At 44.2% G+C, this 23,452-nt stretch overlaps 1 protein-coding gene across 1 annotated transcript in view; it reads left to right on the top strand.

The window, feature by feature from the left end:
- Positions 1-23,452, top strand: part of alg14 (ALG14 UDP-N-acetylglucosaminyltransferase subunit) — a 109,576-nt gene that overhangs the window by 23,614 nt on the left and 62,510 nt on the right. Inside the window, exon 3 of the mRNA XM_043698853.2 lies at positions 19,908-20,030. Within this exon, the coding sequence (XP_043554788.2) occupies positions 19,908-20,030 (123 nt within the window). The remainder of the gene's footprint in view (positions 1-19,907; positions 20,031-23,452) is intronic.

Genomic DNA, 23,452 nt, shown 5'->3' with positions numbered 1-23,452 from the left:
TTGGGCCAGTGTATAAGGAGGAAGTTTCTCTCTTTAACTGTTTGGTTGCAGTTTAATCAGCCACACACTGAAATGGCATTGCATTTTACTGCTTCTGATGCACATTTTTCTGATGGAGCCAAATTATTTCTGAACTTTGCTCTGTTAACGAACTGTGGGCAGGTCAGAAGTACACGGTATCACTCCTGGAATACTTTGTTTAAAGCAAACCGTGTTGAATTTGCCCGTCAAAAGCAATCAAGTCATGCTGTGTCACTATAATCCCTTCATGTATTCAGGTTGCTTTATCTCCCATGTTGCATTTTACATAAAAAATGGATTCTGAAAGTATGCTTACACCTATATGTTATAGGTTTACTTCCATACACTCAGAGTGAAAATAAAGTAGGCTTAGAAGCATTGTATAAAGGGATCAGAGCATAGAGATGTAACAGTCCCTATTATAAACTTGTACATCTCTTCTGTATTTGTGCACTTAAAGTCATAGTGATGTACAGCATTGAAACAGACCATTCGGTTCAACCCGTCCATGCCGACCAGATATCCCAACCTAATCTAGTTCCACCTGCCAGCACCCGGCCCATATCCCTCCAAACCCTTCCTATTCTTATACCCATCCAAATGCCTCTGAAATGTTGCAATACACGTACCACCCTCTGTGAGGAAAATGTTGCCCCTTAGGTCTCTTTTATATCTTTCCCCTCTCACCCTAAACCTATGCCCTCTAGTTTTGGACTCCCCGACCCCAGGGAAAAGAATTTGCCTATTAACCCTATCCATGCCCCTCATAATTTTGTAAACCTCTATAAGGTCACCCATCAGTCTCCGACGATCCAGGGAAAACAGTCCCAGCCTGTTCAGCCTCTCCCTATAGCTCAAATCCTCCAACCCTGGCAATATCCTTGTAAATCTCTTCTGAACCCTTTCAAGTTTCACAATACCTTTCCGATAGGAAGGAGACCAGAACTGCACGCAATATTCCAACAGTGGCCTAACCAATGTCCTGTACAGCCGCAACATGACCTCCCAACTCCTGTACTCAATACTCTGACCAATAAAGGAAAGCATACCAAACGTCGCCTTCACTATCCTATCTACCTGCAACTCCACTTTCAAGGAGCTTTGAACCTGCACTCCAAGGTCTCTTTGTTCAGCAACACTCCCTAGGAGTGTAACAGCAGGGTAAATACCTGAGGAATGGGGTCAGTCAGAGTGAACCGGGGAGTGAACAGCAGGATAAATACCTGAGGAGAGGGGACAGTCAGAGTGAACCTGGGGATGAACAGCAGGATAAATACCTGAGGGATGGGGTCAGTCAGACCAAATCATCCGCCGACATTTCCGCCACCTCCAAACAGACCCCACCACCAGGGATATATTTCCCTTCCCACCCCTCTCTGCCTTCCGCAAAGACCGTTCCCTCCGTGACTACCTGGTCAGGTCCACGCTCCCCTACAACCCACCCTCCCATCCTGGTACCTTCCCCTGCTACCGCAGGAACTGTAAAGCCTGCGCCCACACCTCCTCCCTCACCTCTATCCAAGGCCCTAAAGGAGCCTTCCACATCCATCAAAGTTTTACTTGCACATCCACTAATATCATTTATTGTATACGTTGCTCCCGATGCGGTCTCCTCTACATTGGGGAAATTGGGCGCCTCCTAGCAGAGCGCTTTAGGGAACATCTCTGGGACACCCGCACCAATCAACCACACCGCCCCATGGCCCAACATTTCAACTCCCCCTCCCACTCTGCCGAGGACATGTAGGTCCTGGGCCTCCTTCACCGCCGCTCCCTCACCACCAGACGCCTGGAGGAAGAACGCCTCATCTTCCGCCTCGGAACACTTCAACCCCAGGGCATCAATGTGGACTTCAACAGTTTCCTCATTTCACCTTCCCCCACCTCACCCTAGTTCCAAACTTCCAGCTCAGCACTGTCCCCATGACTTGTCCGGACTTGTCCTACCTGCCTATCTCCTTTTCCACCTACCCACTCCACCCTCTCCTCCCTGACCTATCACCTTCATCCCCTCCCCCCTCACCCATTGTACTCTATGCTACTTTCTCCCCACCCCCACCCTCCCCTAGCTTATCTCTCCACGCTTCAGGCTCACTGTCTTTATTCCTGATGAAGGGCTTTTGCCCGAAACGTCGATTTTGAAGCTCCTCGGATGCTGCCTGAACTGCTGTGCTCTTCCAGCACCACTGATCCAGAATCTGCTTTCCAGCATCTGCAGTCATTGTTTTTACCTCGTTGATTTTGAACACTCCCTAGGACCTTACCATTGAGTGTATAAGTCCTGCTATTGTTATGACAAATTATTCATTTGACATTTAAATTGTAAATACCTGTGCTGTAATTGCTTCTTTTTGCCAGTGATGGGGCTGCAGTACCAGAGTGAGAATTTAATCGTAGACAGTCCTTGTTTCAAGTCACCCTGCTCAGTGTCATTTCGCTTTAACATTGTTTATAGCTGAGGCCCATTTCCTCGCATTGCATTCACAGTCCCAGTTTGATCTTGTTGCTTCACCAAACCCCGGAGACCTACCCATGACTTGACCTCCCAGAATGACCCTCCTCTGGCTTACACTGTGTCTCCCCAGCCCCTCCAAAGCAGCGAAGCCACAGGCTGCTCATGAAGGTGGTTCAAAACTTTACTGAATGCTTCCATCTATTGGTGGAAGTTGGTCAGAGCAAGAGGTCTGAAGCTATTGTTTGGATAATCCAAAATTCAGATAATCGAGGTTGTTCTGTATGCGCTGCACTTGTGCTTCTCTGTGGTAGTTGTTGTGGGTCTGGAAGATGCAATTCAAGGAGCCTCGTTAAATTGTTGCAGCAGACCTTGTAGATGGCACACACTGCTGCCACTGTGTGCAGTGAAGGAGACATTTGTTTCAGGCAATAATGTGGTGCTAAACTACCTTAGACCTGGATGGTGCTGAAAATGTGTTGCTGGAAAAGTGCCGCAGGTCAGGCAGCATCCAAGGAGCAGGAGAATCGACGTTTCGGGCATGAGCCCTTCTTCAGGAATGAGGAAAGTGTGCCCAGCAGGCTAAGATAAAAGGTAGGGAGGAGGGACTTGAGGGAGGGGCGTTGGAAATGCGATAGGTGGAAGGAGGTTAAGGTGAGGGTGATAGGTTGGAGTGGGGATGGGGGCAGAGAGGTCAGGAAGAAGATTGCAGGTTAGGGAGGTGGTGCTGAGTTCGAGGGTTGGGACTGAGACAAGGTGGGGGGAGGGGAAATGAGGAAACTGGAGAAATCTGAGTTCATCCCTTGTGGTTGGAGGGTTCCTAGGCGGAAGATGAGGCACTCTTCCTCCAGCCGTCGTGTTGCTATGGTCTGGCGATGGAGGAGTCCAAGGACCTGCATGTCCTTGGTGGAGTGGAAGGGAGAGTTGAAGTGTTGAGCCACGGGGTGGTTGGGTTGGTTGGGCCGGGTGTCCCAGAGGTGTTCTCTGAAGCGTTCCACAAGTAGGCGGCTTGTCTCCCCAATATAGAGGAGTGCAGCGGATGCAGTAAATGATCTGTGTGGAGGTGCAGGTGAATTTGTGGCGGATATGGAAGGATCCCTTGGGGCCTTGGAGGGAAGTAAGGGGGGAGGTGTGGGCGCAAGTTTTGTCTCAGTCCCAATCCTCGAACTCAGCACCACCTTCCTAACCTGCAATCTTCTTCCTGACCTCTCTGCCCCCACCCCAACTCTGACCTATCACCCTCACCTTAACCTCCTTCCACCTGTCACATTTCCAACGCCCCTCCCCCAAGTCACTCTTCCCTACCTTTTATCTTAGCCTGCTTTGCACCCTTTCCTCATTCCTGAAGAAGGGCTCATGCCCGAAACGTTGATTCTCCTGCTCCTTGGATGCTGCCTGACCTGCTGTGCTTTTCCAGCAACACATTTTCAGCTCTGATCTCCAGCATCTGCAGTCCTCACTTTCTCTTCGACCTGGATGGTGTCGATTTTCTTGAGTGCAGTTGGTGCTGCATCCATCCAGGCAATCCTAGAAATCATAGAATCCCTACAGTGTGGAAACAGGCCATTTGGCCCACTATGTCCACGTCGGCCCTCCGAAGAGTAACCCACCCAGACCCATTCCCCTATCCTATTACCCTACATTTACCCCTGACTAATGCACCTAGCCAACACATCCCTGAACACTGTGGGCAATCTAGCATGGCCAAATCACCAAACCTGCACATCTTTGGACTGTGGGAGGAAACCCACACAGAGACAGGGCGAATGTCTGTGTGGAGTTTGCACAGTCACCCAAGGCCGGAATCAAACCCAGGTCCCTGGCGATGTGAGAAAGCAGTGCTAGCTACTGAGCCATCATGACATAAGTTTGGAGTATTCCTGATTTGTAGATGATGGACAAGCTTTGGGGAGTCAGGAGGTGAGTTACTTGCCACAGAAATCCTAACCTTTCATCTTCTGTTCAAGCCACATTATTTACATGGCTGGTCCAGTTATGTTTCCAGTCAATGGTTACCCCAGGATATTTAGTGATGTGTTTTATTTTAGAAGTATTTCAGATAGGAATACACAGTGCTGCACATTATTTCAATTTCTGCATTATTTTGTTCTGTCCACAATAATATTACAAGGATCCAACCTCTGACTTTAGCATTGATGGGCACCAATGATTCATTTAAAACCACTTCACCTAAAGCCATGATTTGAACAAACACATCCACAAGTTTAAATGAGGCAACCATTTTGCATACTCAGTGCCTGTCAAATGAGGGCTCCAGGGGAAAAAAAGTTTTCAGTTCATAAAAACTCAGCTGTTGTGAGGCAGGAAACCTATTTTCTCCCAATCTAGCTTCTATATCCAAACCCACAGCAATATGGTTGCTTCATAAACGTCCTCAGAAATGGGCTACAAGGTAGACCACTTGGTTTTGCCAAACCAGAATACAGTAGACAGTCCTGGGGTGTGTCCATACCAGATGGGTTGTAGCATTTCAAGATGGACTCATTGCCAATACCCAGATGGGGAGTTAGGGGCGGGTAACAAATGCCAGCCTTGCTAGCAGCAGGAAAGAGTGAAGATGAAGTAATTTGGGGGGGGGGGGGGGGAAGAAAGAGCAGGTCATTGGTTTTTGGTACGTGACGTGGTAGAAAGATTGACTCTTCCTGGAAGTTGGGAGCTTTTCCAGCCCCCGGGTTTGGCTTAAAAATGGGATCTCTGAGAGGGTCACACCCAAGCGGCCACCATTCCCAGGGTTGTGGGAGGTGGTTCTGGGTGGAGCAGGTTGGCAGAAGAGAATTAGGAATCGGTTTTATTGTCAAATGTACTCCAGTTACAAAAACACAAATACAGTGATCAGTGTACAATGTTACCACACATCTATGTACAAATCTTAGGCACTAAAATGGATTAGATACAAAAATAGGAAACTAAAGAGAAAAGCTAAAAGCAAGAAGTAACAGGATTGATGAGGGCAGATCGGTGGATGTCATCTCCAGGTATATGGACTTCAGACAAGGTTCCTCCTGGAAGACTGGTTAGCAAGGTTCGATCTCATGGCACACAGGGAGAACTAGCCATTTGGATACAGAACTGGCTCAAAGGGAGAAGACTGAGGGTGGTGGTGGGGGGTTGTATTTCAGACTGGAGGCCTGTGACCAGTGGAGTGCCACAAGGATCGGTGCTGGGTCTACTACTTTTTGTCATTTACATAAATGATTTGGATGTGAACATAGAATGTGTAGTTAGTAAGTTTCTAGATGACACCAAAATTGGATGTGTAGTGGACAGTAAGAAAGGTTACCTCAGATTACAACAGAATCTTGACCAGATTGGCCAATGGGCTGAGGAGTGGCAGATGGAGTTTAATTTCGATAAATGTGAGGTGCTGCATTTTGGAAAGGCAAATCTTAGCAGGACTTGCACACTTAATGGTAAGATGCTGGTGTTGCTGAACAAAGAGATCTTGGGGTGCAGGTTCACAGTTCCTTGTAAGTGGCATTGCAGGCAGATAGGATAGTAAAGAAGGCATTTGGCATGCTTTCCTTTATTGGTCAGAGCACTCGGAAAGGTTTAGAGGGATAAGGGCCAAGTCATGTCAAATGGGACTAGATTAGGTTAGGATATCTTATTGGTGTGGATGAGTTGGACCGAAGGGTCTGTTTCCATGCTGTACATCTCGATGACTCTACTGCGTTTCAATTCATGGTGTAGATTAGGGAAGGGGGTGCAGAGGATGGCACTTCTCGTTCAGAAAAGGCACCACTTGGAAAGGGGATTTGGAGCTGGATTATATTTCATGGGCAGGACATGCTGAGGTCCCATCGGGATTTACGGAAGTGGACACAAGTTCTGAATGTTTCTTGGCTGGGATTTGATATCATTTGATGTATTCGAACCCAGTCAGCTTGTGTTCCAGAAAAATGTCCCTGGGTGATGGCTGACGGATGGAGTTTTGTTTTCCATGCTGATGTGGAAGGTGCCTGCTTTGCCGAGAGACAGGATGGGTGATCCAATACCCCCCCCCACAGCAATGCTGAGCCTCCTGTTAAATACATTGACCACATTGTTTTGCAAAAATGGCACATGACTGCTCCCTTCCTAAAACTATCACTCGGCTTCTTTTCGAATGAGCCGTAGTTTTCCAGGGCATTCGCTGGAGGTTTGACCGAAAGAAGGGCGTTTTGTTTTTGTCCCTATTTTGAAGATTAAAAGGCTGTGAGTTGCTCGAGCTGTCACGTTGTTGGATTCGTAATTCTCCCAACTCTTGCTTTTGTGAACAGGCACATTCTTCATGAAATGGAGCTTGAACTGTGTTTGCCTTTTTGCCCAAGAATAGGCATGGGTGGAAAATAACATCTTTGCAAATTGAAAGGAAGGGTGGAGGGGCTGAAAGTGGTTTGGAGTTTGGAGGGGGGAATTTGTGGCCTGTCTCACTGTCCCTACCTGATCCATAAACCGGTCGTGCAAATATTTTTTAATCAACATGGTTTAAAAATACACAGAAATCAGCACAGCTGTGACAGCATCAGCTGTAAGATAGTCTTTGGAGACCGTATTCTGGAAGACACTATGATCTGAGTGGCAGGGTGGGAATGACAGATGGGTGGGTCAGACTGACTGTTGTTTATGTCTTAACCCTTCGTGAGATCCAGATTGTTTGACTAAATAAGCCAGGCTTGTGATCCCTCAACCATGTGTAAGATCACCACTGTAGCAGCATGAGCCACTGTCATTTTCCCGCAGGGTTGATGTATGAAAAGAACTTTGTTTTTTTAAACAAAATCCAACCACATAATATCTCTGTCTCTTGATTACGGTAGCAGTCTATCATCGTTTGGGAGTGAGCAATTTGACTGTCAGTGTTTATTGACAGGACTGTGTCAGCTAGGAAGATGGACTCTGGGTACACTCTCAGCAAGCATGCTCTGTCGATACCAATTTTAGTTCTGCACTTTGCTTCTGCTTTGACATTCTCCCTCCTGCAGTAATCCACTGAGGATCAAGGTACAGCATCTCCTCTTTCCACTGAGCATTTTACATTGAGTTCGACAATGTTAGATCGAAATCTCTGTGTTTATTTACCGCTTGGGCTTTTTCCTGTTCTCTTAGTCATAGAGATGTACAGCATGGAAACAGATTCTTTGGTCCAACTCATCCTTGCCAGATATCTGAGACTAACCTAGTCCCATTTGCCAGCATTTGGTCCATATCCCTCTAAACCCTTCTTATTCATATACCCATCCAGATGCCTTGTAAATGTTGTGATTGTACCAGCCACCACCACTTCCTCTGGCAGCTCATTCCACGCATGCACCACCATCAGTGTGAAAAAGTTGCTCCTCGGGTCCCTTTAAAATTTTCCCCCCTCACCTTAAACTTAGATTAGATTAGATTCCCTACAGTGTGGAAACAGGCCCTTCAGCCCAAGAGGTCCAAACTGACCCTCCAAAGAGTAACCCACCCAGACCCATTTCCCTCTGACTAATGCACCTAACACTATGGGTAATCTAGCATGGCCAATTCACCTAACCTGCACATCTTTGGACTGTGGGAGGAAACTGGAGCACCCAGAGGAAACCCACGCAGACACTGGGAGAATGTGCAAACTCCACACAGACAGTCGCCCAAAGCTGGAATCAAGCCTGGGACCCTGGTGCTGTGAGGCAGCAGTGCTAACCACTGAGCCACCATGCCACCCCAGTAGAATTCCTACGGTGTGGAAACAGGCCCTTCTGCCCAACAAGTCCACACAACCCTTTGAAGAGTAACCCACCCAAACCCTACCTTATTACTTTACGTTTACCCCTGACTAATGCACCTAACTCTACATCCCTGAACACTGTCGGCAATTTAGCAAGGCCCACCTGACCGGTACATCTTTGGACTGTGGGAGGAGGCCCGGAGGAAACCCACACAGACATGCCCTCTAGTTCTGGGTTTTCCTATTTTTGGGGAAAAGACCTTGGCTATTCTCCCTTTCCATGCTCCTCATAATTTTATAAACTTCTGTAAAGTTCTGCTGTTTTGGTTTCAGTATTCAGCACATTGTCTATTTCTTTCCTTCTCCCATTGGCTGTCCCTTGTATCTTGCACTGTGAAGCAATTCCCATTTAAGCTCTCCTGCCTTCCACTCTGTCACCTACCTTCCTTCTTCCCACCCACCTGTTTCATTTACCCAAAAACCTGATACATTCCTAACTCGTCCAGTTTTGATGCAAGGTCACAGGTACAAGACTTTAACTTAGCTTCTCACTCCTTGGATGCTGAGTATTCTCAGCGTAGTTTTTTTTTTAATTTCAAATTTCCAGTATCTGCTGTATTTTGCTTTTCTCTTGATAAGATCTGTCACGTTAATGATATTATCTAAGAGACAAACACTACTCTGGGATTGATTAACTGCATGGCTAAGTTTATTTAAAACAGTAAACCACATTATTAAGTTAAAGGCAAACATTGCAACAGGACGATCAAGTTCCAAGCATGCTGCCTGCACACTAAAAGACCACAATTTTAATTTTTTTGGATTTTTAAACCAAAATGGAATTTGTCCTGTTCTATAACTGATACGCTCAAAGTTTTACCATCTGAAAAGCAGGTGTATCAAACAGTATTGCTTTTCAAAGCAGGAGGGAGAGGATTTGATACTGAGCCACGCCAAGAGTCTTTTTTGAGTCAAGAAAGTTCTGCCTGATGACTACCCCCTTCAAGATTAAGCTGCAAAGTATTAAAAAGCTGCAAGCACCAGGGAAGCAGAAAACAAACATCTGCAAACTGAAAATATTCCTCTTTGTCTCCCTCACTCCCTCTCTATGTTGGAAGAAGACGAAAGCTTGGCGAAAGAATTCTAACTAGAAAAGACTCTTAGTCAACGACTATCATCACTTTAAAGATAACAATGTGTATCATTCTAAACAATTTGTTTTAAGTTTGAGTCTTCATAATGTGTGGATAGTTAACTAGTGTGCCAGATCTGTGGTAATGATTTAATGTGATGGTGCCAGTGTTTTTCATAGTTATCCATGATACCGTCTGTCATTCCTGTTTGGCAAGTTCATATTGTTTCTGTTTTCTCTGAAGCCTGGATCTCTTCCACTTGCTGTTTCAGGGGCTGTCTGATTTTTTTTTTCCCACTGTGTCCTGCTATTTCAGAAGATCATTGAGATTTTAAAGTTCAGTCATGGGATGTGAGTATCGCTGGCTGGGTCAGTGGTTTATTGCCCATCTCTCATTACCCTTGAGAAGGTGGTGGTGAGCTGCCTTCTTAAACTAGTACAGTCCATCTACTCTAGGTAGACCCACAAAACCATCAGGGAGGGAATTCCAGGATTTTGTCCGAATGATAATGCAGTAACGGTGAGATATTTCCATGTCGAGATGGTCAGTGGCTCAGAGGACTTGCAGTTGGGAGTGTATCTGCTGCCCGTTTCCTTCTAGGTGATAGTGGCCATGGGGTTAGAAAGTGCTGTCTAAGGAGCCTTGGCAAATTTCATAGAATACTGTCTCCAGTTCCTAGCTGTGTGTGCTGTGCATCTCTATCTCCTTTTGCAGGTCAGTTATTTCCTCCAGAGTTGCTTTGACTTCAAGCCGATGTTTTTGTGGCTGCTCATGCTGAGCCTGATCTGTCTTTTGGTGAGCTGCCTCAGGGTTTCCCAAAGATTTTTAATCGTTGGTACAGAACTTGTTATCCGTCCTGTTTGCTTTTGTGCTCTTTCAGCTCTTTGTTCCCCTTTGTGACCTGACCAAGCATTTCCCTTAAAGACTTGATCATGTGAGGTGGTATTCTCAAATTTGGATTTATCCTGGGCCAGTTGTACAGCCTTTGGTGCTTGAGCTTTGTTTTCTCTGTCGAAAGGAGAGCTCAGACTTCAGCTACATTAATTCAGAAGAATGTGAAGTGTTCCATTCTTCTTTAATGCTCATTCTACAGACACATTTGACTCATTCCATGGATTGTGACTGGTGTAAAGGCTCAGTATGCTGGTCTACTTTCAATTGCTGATCCAGATGTGTCTATGATGTAGACCATCTGCAAAGTCCAGGTGTATTGTCTGTAATTGCACCACAACACACCTCACCACATAGAATTGATAAACCATCAGATACTGGAAGGTTTACGTTTTTAAGTTTGGTTTTGGTTTCCCGTGTGCATGGCTGTGTGTTTATCTTAGAATGTACAAGGATAATGTATTGGCAGTTGCTCCATGTCAATCTTAATCAATAATGAATAGTGACCGTTTTCATATTATTTAAATTTGCAGCCACTTTCCAATATTGCCATGGCATTTAAGCTTTCCCAGAGATTGACATTATGCAATGTGTATTCATGGCTCACTGTCACATGTCAATCTGACTCTGGTTCATCAGTCACTTATTTTTCTCACACATATATCCCAAATAGCTTTAAAGTATGGCTGGTAAGTGGCTTGTTTAGATCTTTGCAGGGCTGTTTGTACCTGCGTCAGCTACAAAATGGTCTGGTGCATGACTTTTGCCAATAGTCTTTTCTGCCTAACGCCTTTGCAGACTTGATTGAAAGTTTGGCATTTCCTTGATGCCGTACCTTTCACGTGTTTTGCTGTGTTTGGGTGTATCAGTGATTGTTTCAGCCGTCCAGTTTGTGTGTTGGACCCGTACGCTTTTCTGACCTGTGAGAACCACTTTGTGCCTTTGTCCTATAACTCCTGAATGCTCTCGAGTCTCTGGTGTAGTTTGCCAATCTCTTCTGGAAAGCTTCCACGGAGGTGGATGTATCAGCAACTCAACGCAGTTGGCTACGTCCTGATCTGAAAAATCTTACAATGAGCCCTTTTCTCTGCAAGGATTCTTTAGGTTTCTGTCTACGTGAGGTGAATTCCAGTTGTGGAGTACGTGAAGTTAATCTGCTTCTGTATGGGTGTTCTCATGTTGCCCATATCTTTTTGGGAACTTTTAGCCCTCTGGTCATGAATTCTTTTTGTATTCAAGTAGACCTGTGAATACCTTCGATCCCAATTGGTAGCCACATTTCAATACCTTTTCTGCATTGATGCATTTAAGTCTGCAAATAAAATGAAGTTTTTTTGAACATTTTAAATTTTGTTAGGAAATCTGCTGTGTCCCAGTTTAAACTGTGGAATATTTGTAGGTGTTCCTACACCAAAGGCCTATGAGTTTTTATTTCTTGGTATTGACTCAGCACTTAATCTATTTTCCCTGTCGTTCCATTTTAAAATTTATCTTCTTGGGAAAATAGAGCCTGCTGTGTTTTAAAATTGTTCAGAAGCAGAGACGTCTTCACTGCAGAAATGTTGCTGGAATAAAGCTCTCGAGACCTGATCAAGTATAGCAGAGTTGTTGCAGTAAGGCTTATGAATCCTTTCCCAAGCCATTTTCGAAACTTTTACTCTCCTCTAATTTAAAAAAGCAGAGGAATGTCTGTAATTTCTCCATAACTTAAAACAACATGGAGGATTTGTGCTTTTTGTTCTTCTCAAAATGGCTACCAAGGGATTTTTCTGTCTCTTTTTAAAATTTCCATTTAGTAAATGTATTTTCAGGCCCCAAAATGTTTTTCCTGTCTGACTGCTTCATTTTAGCTTCTAAAGCAGCTTTTCTGGAGTCCAAATCAATTCTGCTTTCAGCATTGAGTTTAAACAGCCTCACAAAAATAGGTCCTTGACATTGTTGTTTCAAAACTTTGGAACAGCTAACAATGTCCACTGCTGGCACTGGATCGTGTTGATGATATTAGTCTAAGAATCAATCACTCCTCGGGGACTGATTAACTGTACAGCTTGATTTGTTTAAAATAGTGAAACACGTTCAAAGTTCTAAAGCAAACATTACAATGGAACGACAGAGTTCCATGTGTGCTGCCTGCACACATCAATCAGATTTAATCTTTTGAATGGTACAATGTATAGCAGAGTCTTCAGGAGCTGCCTTTAGCAAAATTCACCACTCAGACTGCTGCAACATCTGATGAGAACTGGATTTCCCCAGCAGCACACAGTGAGTGAAAAACTGATACACGATGCAAATCACTGGGATAAAATCATTCCTCGCCATTGCCGGGAGTGCAGTCTCCTGAGGTCAGTGCAGGGAAATGAGCCCATGTTCTCTGTTCTGGATAGGAATATGGTGTTCATTGAGTGCAGTTTTGAATTGCGCAGCGTGTTGGGAGATATGGAACTGTTCAGCACAGGCCACCAGGTTGTCAGCACTCTGTTTTTGTTCAATTTATTCCTAGTGACATTAATGTCTATTTTGATTGGCAAATTATATATACCTGTCTTTGTTTTGTAGCAGCTTGGGTTAAGGGGAAGAGAGAACATCTAAGTGGATTGTGAGCGCATGTTGGTGTTGCTGAACGACAGTAGTGGCTGGTGACTACTGTAATTCTGCGAAGGAGATGCCTTGCTAATGCAAAGGCCTTGATCAGGGATGTGTAATCCAAGTTTTAACAGTTACTTCAAAAACATCTTCTACATCAAAATGACTTTACAGTACTGTGCTAGTGGTAAATTAAATGTTTACTACTGTGCCCACTTAACATTTTTGTGTACTTGCGGTCTATCAGTGCATAAGTTTTCAGGGTGAATGAGGTAATCTGTTAGCCAATTATTTTCAGCTAATTCCAGCGAGATCAGGAATCACTGGGGTCAATTATACTATATCCCAATGTCCATGCCTGTGGTAGTTCTAAGTACTGAGTGCTTTGTATCTCTAGCTAAGATTCAGAGGAATGGTATCCTTGACTGTATGGTTAGCACTGCTGTCTCCCTGTGCCAGGGACCTGTCTGTGTGGAGTTTGCACATTCTCCTTGTGTCTGTGTGGGTTACCTGTGGGTGCTCTGGTTTCCTCCCACTGTCCAAAGATCTGCAGGTCAGATGGATTAGCCATGCTAAATTGTGTCCAGGGATGTGCAGGTTAGGTAGACTGGCCATGGAAAATGCAGGGTTACAGGAATAGGGTGGGGGTCCGAGTGGGATCCTCTTGGGTGGGTCAGTTTGGACTTGATGAGCCAAGTAGCCTGCTTCCACATTGTAGGGATTCAATTAAACACCCATGTCTTGTGAGAGTCCAAGGTTGCAAAACTCTTCAAATTCATAGCATGAGTAAACTATCAGAACAATTAAAAGGCTGTAAGAAACAGCATTACATTTGAATAACTGCTAAAGGGAATCAACTGTGCTGCACAGTTTAGTTAATCCGATTGTCTCACACACGTCTAGTGTGTTGGGAATGGACTTTCCGAGTTGGGAATAAGCATTAGGCTGCCCCCTTCCCCACATTCAGTTCTGTAACATCTTTAATGAATAACCACAAGTGATTATCTCACTAGTATGTGTTAAACAAGGGAACCAAGGTAAAAGGAAAGCCATGATGTGGTTAACATTTTTTTTGTACATTTGCGGGATGAGGGTCTTACTGGCTAGGGTGCATTTATTACCTAGAGGGCAGTTAAGTATCAATCACATTGCTGTGTGTCTGGAGTCATGTGTAGACCAGACCAGGTAAGGATGGCAGTTTCCTTCCCTGAAGGACATTAGTGAACCAGATGGGTTTTTCCAACAATTGACAGTGGATTCATGGTCATCATTAGATTCTTAATGCCAGATAATTATTGAATTCAAATCCCACCACTGGTCCCCAGAACATTATCACAGTCTTTACATTAGCAGTCTCGCAATAATACCACTTGACCATTCCCTCCCCTTATTGTCCTGTATTTAAAAGTCAACATTATGCCTTGCAATTATTATTTGTAAGCCATCCCTCAAAGATATAGATAAGGTGGGGGTGTGGGGGTGAGATGGTGGTGGGCGATTTAAGTAGGTGAGGGGATGTGGAGGAAATGAGAGAGGTGGGTAATGGGCTAGAAACTGGAGATGGGTAACTTTTCCAGCCCTCCAAGGTTGGCCTGGAATCTCAGGCTTTGAAGGTCAATCTCCAAGACACTATTGGAGAAAAATCGCACAGACTTTAAAAATGACTTTTTTAACATATAATTTTCTTTTGAATGTTTCTCCTCACCAGATATGAAAATGGGGGTTGCTGTGGAGAAAAAAAAGTTGGTTGACCAACAATTGAGCATCATCCAATTGGATCATGGGTCATTTTACTTTCCATTAATGTGGGAAGGCGGTGCACCACAAGGATAGAAATGCTGACTCATGGCTGGAGGTTGGGTGATAAAATCACCAGGAAGATGCCAAGTTGGCAACCTCATGCTGAAATGGAACATTAGCCATGACTTTCAGTAATGAAACCTGAAAGTCTGTATTTTATCCTCCTCCTATTACTGTTCTTTCTTTTTAGAAGTGCTTTGTGTGGGATAAGACTATATGAATCTCTGGTAATATTCATCTCCCTCCTCTCTGCTGATTCATGTTGGAGCAGGATATCAGGGTAACATGGCAGCGAGCATTACACTCACCCCAATGCCTGTTCTCTATCAGTCAAAAGTTTGCAACCAGTTCTTTGACCATTGAGGGAGCATCACAGCTAAATCCTTTATCTGACAGACGCACACAGACACACACACGCTTCTCAAACTGGAACTGAGATCAGTAGTTGACAAAAGAGCAGCTAGTTAACAGGTAATAAACTACAACTGGGGGGAGTGCTACAGAGACCTGTGCTGGGGTCTCAACCACTTACAATTTACATCAATGACTTCAATGAAGGGACAGATGCATTGAAGTCCCATTTGCTGCTGAGGGAAAAACAGCAAGGAAAGCAAGTTGTACAGAGGACACAAAATGTCTCCACAATGATGTGGAAAGGTTGTCAGTATGCGGAAATTTTGCAGTTGCAGTATAATGTAGGAAAATGCGAGATTGTCCACTTTGGTAGGAAGAATAGAAAAGTAGAACATTGTCTAAAAGTTTAGTGGTGCTGGTGTTGGACTGGGTGTACAAAGTTGAAAGTCTCATAACACCACCTTCAATGCAAGCAGTTCCAGCTCCCTCCATACCATACCATTCTGCAGTATCAATCCTTTTAGACAATCTTAAAAATCACACAACACCAGGTTATAGTCCAACAGGTTTATTTGGAAGCACTAGATTTTGGTAGCTACCTGGTGAAGGAGCAGTGCCCCAAAAGCTAGTGCTTCCAAATAAACCTGTTGGACTATAACCTGGTGTTGTGTGATTTTTAAGATTGTCTAAAAGGATTGATACTGCAGAATGTTATGGTACGGAGGGAACTGGATATGCTTGTATGGAAGGTTAGCGTACGTGTATGGCAAATACATAGGATGGGAGGTGGAATGTTGGAATATAAAAGGAAAATCAACATAAAGATGATATTTTCTGTTGTGGAGCAATCTAGAACCAGAGGTTATAGCTTTAGGATGAGGGGGAGCAGATTTAAATCCGAGATGACTGAAGTGTCAGTGGGGGAGCACTTTGGGGCCAGCAACCATAATTCTATTCGTTTTAAAATAGTGATGGAAAAGGATAGACCAGATCTAAAATTGAAGTTCTAAATTGGAAAAAGGCCAATTTTGATGGTATTAGGTAAGAACTTTCAAAAGCTGATTGGAGGCAGATGTTCGCAGGTAAAGGGACGGCTGGAAAATGGGAGGTCTTCAGAAATGAGATAGCAAGAATCCAGAGAAAGTATATTCCTGTCAGGGTGAAAGGGAAGGCTGATAGGTATAGGGAATGCTGGATAACTAAAGAAATTGAGGGTTTGGTTAAGAAAAAAGGAAGCATATGTCAGATACAGACAGGATAGATCGAGTGAATCCTTAGAAAAGTATAAAGAAAGTAGGAGTATACTTAAGAGGGAAATCAGGAACGCAAAACGGGGACATGAGATAGCTTTGGCAAATAGAATTAAGGAGAATCTAAAGAGTTTTTACAAATATATCAAGGACAAAAGGGTAACTAGGGAGAGAATAAGGCCCCTCAGAGATCAACAAGGCGGCCTTTGTGTGGAGCCACAGAAAATGGGGGAGATACTAAATGAATATTTTGCATCAGTATTTGCTGTGGAAAAGGATATGGAAGATATAGACTGTAGGGAATTAGATGGTGACATCTTGCAAAATGTCCAGATTAGAGGAGGAATTGCTGGATGTCTTGAAACAGTTAAAGGTGGATAAAACCCCAGGACCTGATCAGGTGTACCCGAGAAATCTGTGGGAAGCTAGAGAAGTGATTGCTGGGCCTCTTGCTGAGATATTTGTATCATCGATAGTCACAGGTGAAGTGCCGGAAGACTGGAGGTTGGCAAACGTGGTGCCACTGTTTAAGAAGGGTGGTAAGGACAAGCCAGGGAACTATAGACCAGTGAACCTGACCTCGGTGGTGGGCAAGTTGTTGGAGGGAATCCTGAGGGACAGGATGTACATGTATTTGGAAAGGCAAGGACTGATTAGGGATAGTCAACATGGCTTTGTGCATGGGAAATCATGTCTCACAAACTTGATTGAGTTTTTTGAGGAAGTAACAAAGAAGATTGCAGCAACAAAGAAGAGGGCAGAGCAGTAGATGTGATCTATATGGACTTCAGTAAGGCGTTTGACAAGGTTCCCCATGGGAGACTGATTAGCAAGGTTAGATCTCATGGAATACAGGGAGAACTAGCCATTTGGATACAGAACTGGCTCAAAGGTAGAAGACAGAGGGTGGTGGTGGAGGGTTGTTTTTCAGACTGGAGGCCTGTGACCAGTGGAGTGCCACAAGGATCGGTGCTGGGCCCTCTACCTTTTGTCATTTACATAAATGATTTGGATGCGAGCATAAGAGGTACAGTTAGTAAGTTTGCAGATGACACCAAAATTGGAGGTGTAGTGGACAGCGAAGAGGGTTACCTCAGATTGCAACAGGATCTTGACCAGATGGGCCAATGGGCTGAAAAGTGGCAGATGGAGTTTAATTCAGATAAATGCGAGGTGCTGCATTTTGGGAAAGCAAATCTTAGCAGGACTTATACACTTAATGGTAAGGTCCTAGGGAGTGTTGCTGAACAAAGAGACCCTGGAGTGCAGGTTCATAGCTCCTTGAAAGTGGAGTCACAGGTCGATAGGAGAGTGAAGAAGGTGTTTGGTATGCTTTCCTTTATTGGTCAGAGTATTGAGTACAGGAGTTGGGAGGTCATGTTGCAGCTGTACACGACATTGGTTTGGCCACTGTTGGAATATCGCGTGCAATTCTGGTCTCCTTCCTATCGGAAAGATGTTGTGAAACTTGAAAGGGTTCAGAAAATATTTCCAAGGATGTTGCCAGGGTTGGAGGATCTGAGCTACAGGGAGAGGCTGAACAGGCTGGGGCTGTTTTCCCTGGAGCGTCGGAGGCTGAGGGGTGACCTTATAGAGATTTACAAAATTGAGGGGCATGAATAGGATAAATAGGCAAAGTCTTTTCCCTGGGGTCGGGGAGTCCAAAACTAGAGGGCATAGGTTTAGGGTGAGAGGGGAAAGATATAAAAGAGACCTAAGGGGCAACATTTTCCTCACAGAGGGTGGTACGTGTATGGAATAAGCTGCCAGAGGATGTGGTGGAGGCTGGTACAATTGCAACATTTAAGAGGCATTTGGATGGGTATATGAATAGGAAGGGTTTGGAGGGATATGGGCCAGGTGCTGGTAGGTGGGACTAGATTGGGTTGGGATATCTGGTCGGCATGGATAGGTTGGACCGAAGGGTATGTTTCCATGCTGTACATCTCTATGACTCTAGGAGAAGAAATTACTTCTCTCAAAGGGTCGTGAATCTGTGGAATTCAGTCCCACAGTGTTGGAGGAATATTGAGTCAATTTAAGGAAATTGGCATGTTTTTTAATTAATAAAATGTTGCGGGATTATGGAGAGCGAGACGGAAAATGGAGTTAAGGCAGAGCTGAGATCAGCCAGGATTGTGTCACACAGCAGAGCAGGCTCGGGGTAAGGGTGTGCTGAATTACCGTCTCCTGCTCCTAGTTCTGACATTCTTAGAGGCCTTGCAAGAGTTGTGCAGACCTTGGGTCTGCATCTGGCGTACAGTGTATGTTTTTGGTCTCCTTGCATAAGAAGGGATATGTTTTTGTTGGATGCAGTTCAGAGGAGGTTCACTTGGCTAATACCTAGGATGAATAGGTTATTTATGTGAGGAAATATTTGAATAGGTTGGGCCTAAACTTATTGGAGTTTATAAGACACCAAGATTATTTTAGCAGATCTCGGAGGAGTCTTGACAGGATGAATATTGGAAGATGTTTTCCCTTGGAAGTAAATCCAGACTATGGGGCTCAGATTAAAAATGAGAGATTTCCCATTGAAGGCTGAGATGAGGAATTTCTTCCAAGGATTGTGAATCTTTGGAATTCTGTATCGAAGAGAGCAGCAAATGCTGGGTCATTGAATAAATTCTGAGCTGAGTGAGCAAGTCAAGAGCACAGGTGTCATATCGACCTACCAAACAGAGAAAGGATCTTCAGCTTAGTCAGTGACAGTGCCTCCACGCCTGAGCCACGGGAGGAGTTTTCATTTTAACAGAAGTCTGATCAACAATAAGAATCAAATCACAATTTGAAGATGCCGGTGATGGACTGGGGTGTGCAAAGTTAAAAATCACACAACACTAAGTTATAGTCCAACAGGTTTATTTGGAAGCACTGGCTTTCAGAGCGCTGTTCTTTCATCAGGTGGTTGTGGACTAACCACCTGATGAAGGAGCAGCACTCCGAAAGCTAGTATTTCCGAATCAAATCACAGTAAGTGTCTCAGACTGTGAGATATGTTGTCTGGTGTCAGCTCTGACTTGGCTTGTTCTCCAGTAGCATCCTCTCTCACCTGAATCTCAAGGCTAGTTCAAAACCCACTGCCTAAATCTTGAGTGTGAATTCTCAAATATACAGGCCCCTTGAACCTGCTCTGATATTCTAGATCATGTTCTGATTATCTTCCTTGGTACAATTTTCCTGCACTGTCATATGTTCATGTCATCAGTACCTATAAGTCTTTTAATAGGTGTCACCTTCTTAAATAGACAAAGGAGATCCCAGTGATTTTCAAAGAAGTGTTCTCCCTATGGTCTGAGCAATATTTATCACTGTGTTGTCATCCTCCATTGCTTCTGTGGAATCTTGCTGTGTATGAACCGACCGCCATGTTCCTACACTAATCAGGTATTTAATTGGCTGTAAGGGGCTTTGAGGCATCTTGAGGTTCTGAAAAGTATGAACTAAGCTTTGAAGATTCATATGAAACTGAAAACAAGGTAAAATTGGAGCAAGCTCTCTGAAGGGACCTGCTAAATGTTGTTGAGGAGAGAGGGGGATAATGTTATTGGTTAAAAATGTTCCAGAAAGTACTACGTTCTGGTCTGTTTCAGGAATTCATGCAAATTTTGTCCGAGTAACTGAAGTAAATTGTGTTCAGCCTCGTCTGGCAGGACCTGGTAATACCTTCTGCTAAAAATCTTCCTTAGCATGACTTCCAACTCCCATTTGTCTTTCAGCATACTATTCACTGGATTCCTCGTAGCCGTGAGGTCTGTCAGTCCTGGACATCTTCAGTGGTAACTACAGTGTACTCGCTGCTGTATTCTATCCCACTGGTGTTCCAGCTGAAACCTGATATGGTATGTACAACCAAACTGGTGTTAAAGCCGAGACCACCTTTTTTCGGGTATACAAACTGCTATTTTCACTTTATATTTGCTCTGCTTCTCGTTCAGTTCTCTGCCAAAAGGCAGTAGGTCCACAGGAGGTCAGATAAGGGGGCAGCTCAAATTTGCCCCAGCCCAAATCCTATATCCTCGGCACCAACCCAACCTATGTCAGGCACCCAATCATCTGTGTCGTCCCCATAAGAGTTCACATTGCTGAGGAAATATTAACTTTGACGTGTGTGTTGTAGTCCGGAGTTATGGATTGTGATGTGTGAGGCTCCAGGTTTCTTTCCTTCTCATGGGTGTTCAGGAGATTCCTGGTGTTGGTGCACGTTGAAAGGGGTTGCCGATTGATACTCAACCTGTTTGTGGGGGTGGGGGAGGGGGGGTGCATTGTGAAAACTCCTTCCTTGACTATCAAGCACTGGAATGGGAAATCGAACTCAGAGGCAGGGTTGTTCCCACTCCAACACAAGACCTCCACTCCTGCAGTTTATCAGACAATTAATGTCAAAGCTTTAGTTGAAATACTCTTTTATAGAGTTGAGCAGTTGTCTGATAAGTTGATCGATTGTATACAGCGAGTGAAATGTGGTAAGCCTTGCTTATTTTTATCTGAGGATGTGAAACTTCCCCCACCCCATGGTGGAATTCTGACTTTTGGATAATGGGATTCCATCCTTAATTTTTTTTTAAATGGCCCTCACCTGCTGGTACCTCCAACACAACCCACTCCAAGAGGAGAGGGTCTTGACATCTGGAAAATCACTCAATATTGAGACCAGGCGCAGGTTCAAAGGAGATGTCCTGAGCTCATTCATTGGGAGGGTACTGCTGGTCACTTGGTGGAGTTCCAGTATTCAGTGGGCAGTGATGGGAGCTGGTGCTATGATGGAGAGTTGATAGTGAGAACAAGGGGATGCTAAATGAGTAAGTGGGAAATGGCCTGCAGAATGAGTGAGGGGTTCAGGGAGTGGGGCTGCTATGGGAATGGGGCTGGAGAGAGAGTCGGTGTGGTGGGAAGAGGGACTGATTACAATGTGTTGGGCTGGACGATGTTTCACGGAGTCTTTCGTCACCAGGGAATGTAGAGAGTTTGACTGAGACCGATGTCAGTGCATAAGATAATAAAACGTTTCAAGTGCAGATTTTTCTTTATGCGATGATGTAGTATTCTATGTTGATTTATAATATGTGAACTTTAACTTACTAAATGTTACCATGCTGCTTTATTACTGTTTTGTTTTTGCTGGCATCTGCAGAGAATGTTAACCTCAAGAATTTTCTTTGTACACTCAAGGGATCTGGGCATTGCAGGCAAGATCCAGCATTTTTAGCTTTTCCCTAATTGCCTTTGCAAAGGTCATTTTCAGTTAAAATGTGGTCACTTTGGAAAATGCTTTATGAAGCATGACCACTGTTATGCTTCACATGTAGGTAGTCTCGCAGGGGCATGGTCTGGTGTTAATATGAGCTTCATCCTGTCACAACCAGACATGTCCTCCAGAGTGGTCCATGAACTGCAGATTTATACTGTTGGTTTAATTGCTTGCTTTTCGTTTTGAAGTGTTTCAATTTAAGAAATAAAACAACAGTTATGTGCTTTAAATAAGGTAAAAGTTAACTTTATTGCACAGCTATTGCTGAAAGTTTAAAAAAAATAGTAAGTTCTGAGCTGAAATACAGACACAAAAAGTTAAAGAAAGTTACTTATGAAAGTAAGATCTGTCTGTAAGATCATTTGCAGTTGTGATACTTGAAGTGAAAACATGGATTTAGATTTCAGCAGCTGTGATGGCTTCTGTAGTTGAATTCGCCAAGGTTTCTTTTATTAGACTCAGTTGGTGGAGCAGTTTTTGGAGCCAGGAAAGGTTTGTTCTTGTTACTGGTTCTGCTGACAAAACAATCATTGGATTGGACTCCTCTAGAGAAGAGAGAGATTTTCGGGCAGCATTGTTCTCTGCAGCTCCTGGTATCGGAGCAAAATCCAGCTCTCACCTACTGCCATGGACACTCCAGCTGGAGCTGGTGGATGGAGCTGTCATCACGCAGTCTCCTGAGAGCTCCACACAATCAATGGCTCTTTCAGCCAGTTTTCAATCACAGCCAATCAAAATGGTTGCTGGTTTTAACTTTGAAGTCATTGCTGCACAAAGCAGTGTCATTTAGACTGGAATTCACTGCCACACCCTTCCAGTCTCCTATTGATCATTTCTGAGTCTCCACATTACTTCATAACCTTTTGTGTTCAACTCTTAAAGTAACAGAGCAGTCTGCCTGCTTTTGGCTGAATTAAATCAACAAGAGCAGTGATGTGATTTCTTGTATGATTCTAGTCCATTTTTAAAAGCTGCATTAGCTTTCTGTGCAATATATAATAATATGGCACTAGGTACATTGAAGGCTAAAATGCTGAGCTGACTGAAGTGATTCAGTACAAGTGCACTGGCCCACATTCCTGATGGCAATTGTAGCCAAACGAATGGAAAAAGCTAACGTTTCTATCCACCATTAATCTATTAATTCTGCCTTTTTGAATTAGCCTGGAAGCGTTCACATTCACTGCGGATCGTAAGTGTTGTAATGATGACTTCTTGCGACAAAATATTTTCTGACCTTTGTCTGTGGCCACTGACATCCCTCTTTATTTCACGTGACCAGGCCCCTGATTTTACATTCCCTCACTGAGGAGGCTTTGTACACTGCAACTTGGGTTGTTGTGCAGGAACTCGATCATTAAAGAGCTCTTGCGGCTGATCATGACTGCTTCCATTCTTGTCTGCCTTCCAGCTAGCACTTTCCACTCTAATCCAATCGTCCTTGTTCCCCTGGAATATATTTCATGCTTTGTGCTTAGGTGCGCTCCAGTGTTGTGATTGGCCCTACTTCAAGAACCAGATCTGTCAGAGTCAGGGCAGTGGGAACTGCATACGGTGAGAATACTGTTCAGAGTCACATCCTAGCGATGGCACAATCTAGCTGATGATCTTGCATGTCTCCAGGAATATTTATGCCATGGTTGGTTCTGAAAGAAGCTGTTTGTTACCAATAGTTTGTGGTAGCAGCACGTTCAGAATGGTTTCTGGCTTGTGGTCTGTGCCTCTATCGTGGAGAATAGACACGATTCGTTTTTGGCAATCAAAGCGTTGCACTGTCTCCATATTTGTTTGTCTGGTGAATGGACACCAAAGCTCTGGCCTCTACATCTATAAGAATCTCCATTCCTACTTCAAATTCATTCTGTCACTTCTGGAGGTGAACTGGCTTGAGCAGGATCAGGTTAACAACGCCAAGAATGACTAATTGACCCTGAAGGAAATATTGCAGGGTGGATTCTGTCCACTTGCTAACCACACCCATTGAAGCAAATGGACTGCAGAGGGTTACACCGT

Source organism: Chiloscyllium plagiosum, unplaced genomic scaffold (genome assembly GCF_037043375.1).
Source record: "Chiloscyllium plagiosum isolate Xiang-an unplaced genomic scaffold, Cpla_swu_hap1 HiC_scaffold_9, whole genome shotgun sequence".
Taxonomy (NCBI): domain Eukaryota; kingdom Metazoa; phylum Chordata; class Chondrichthyes; order Orectolobiformes; family Hemiscylliidae; genus Chiloscyllium; species Chiloscyllium plagiosum.
Note: the sequence above shows the minus strand (reverse complement) of the source record. Positions and strands in the feature narration are given on the sequence as shown.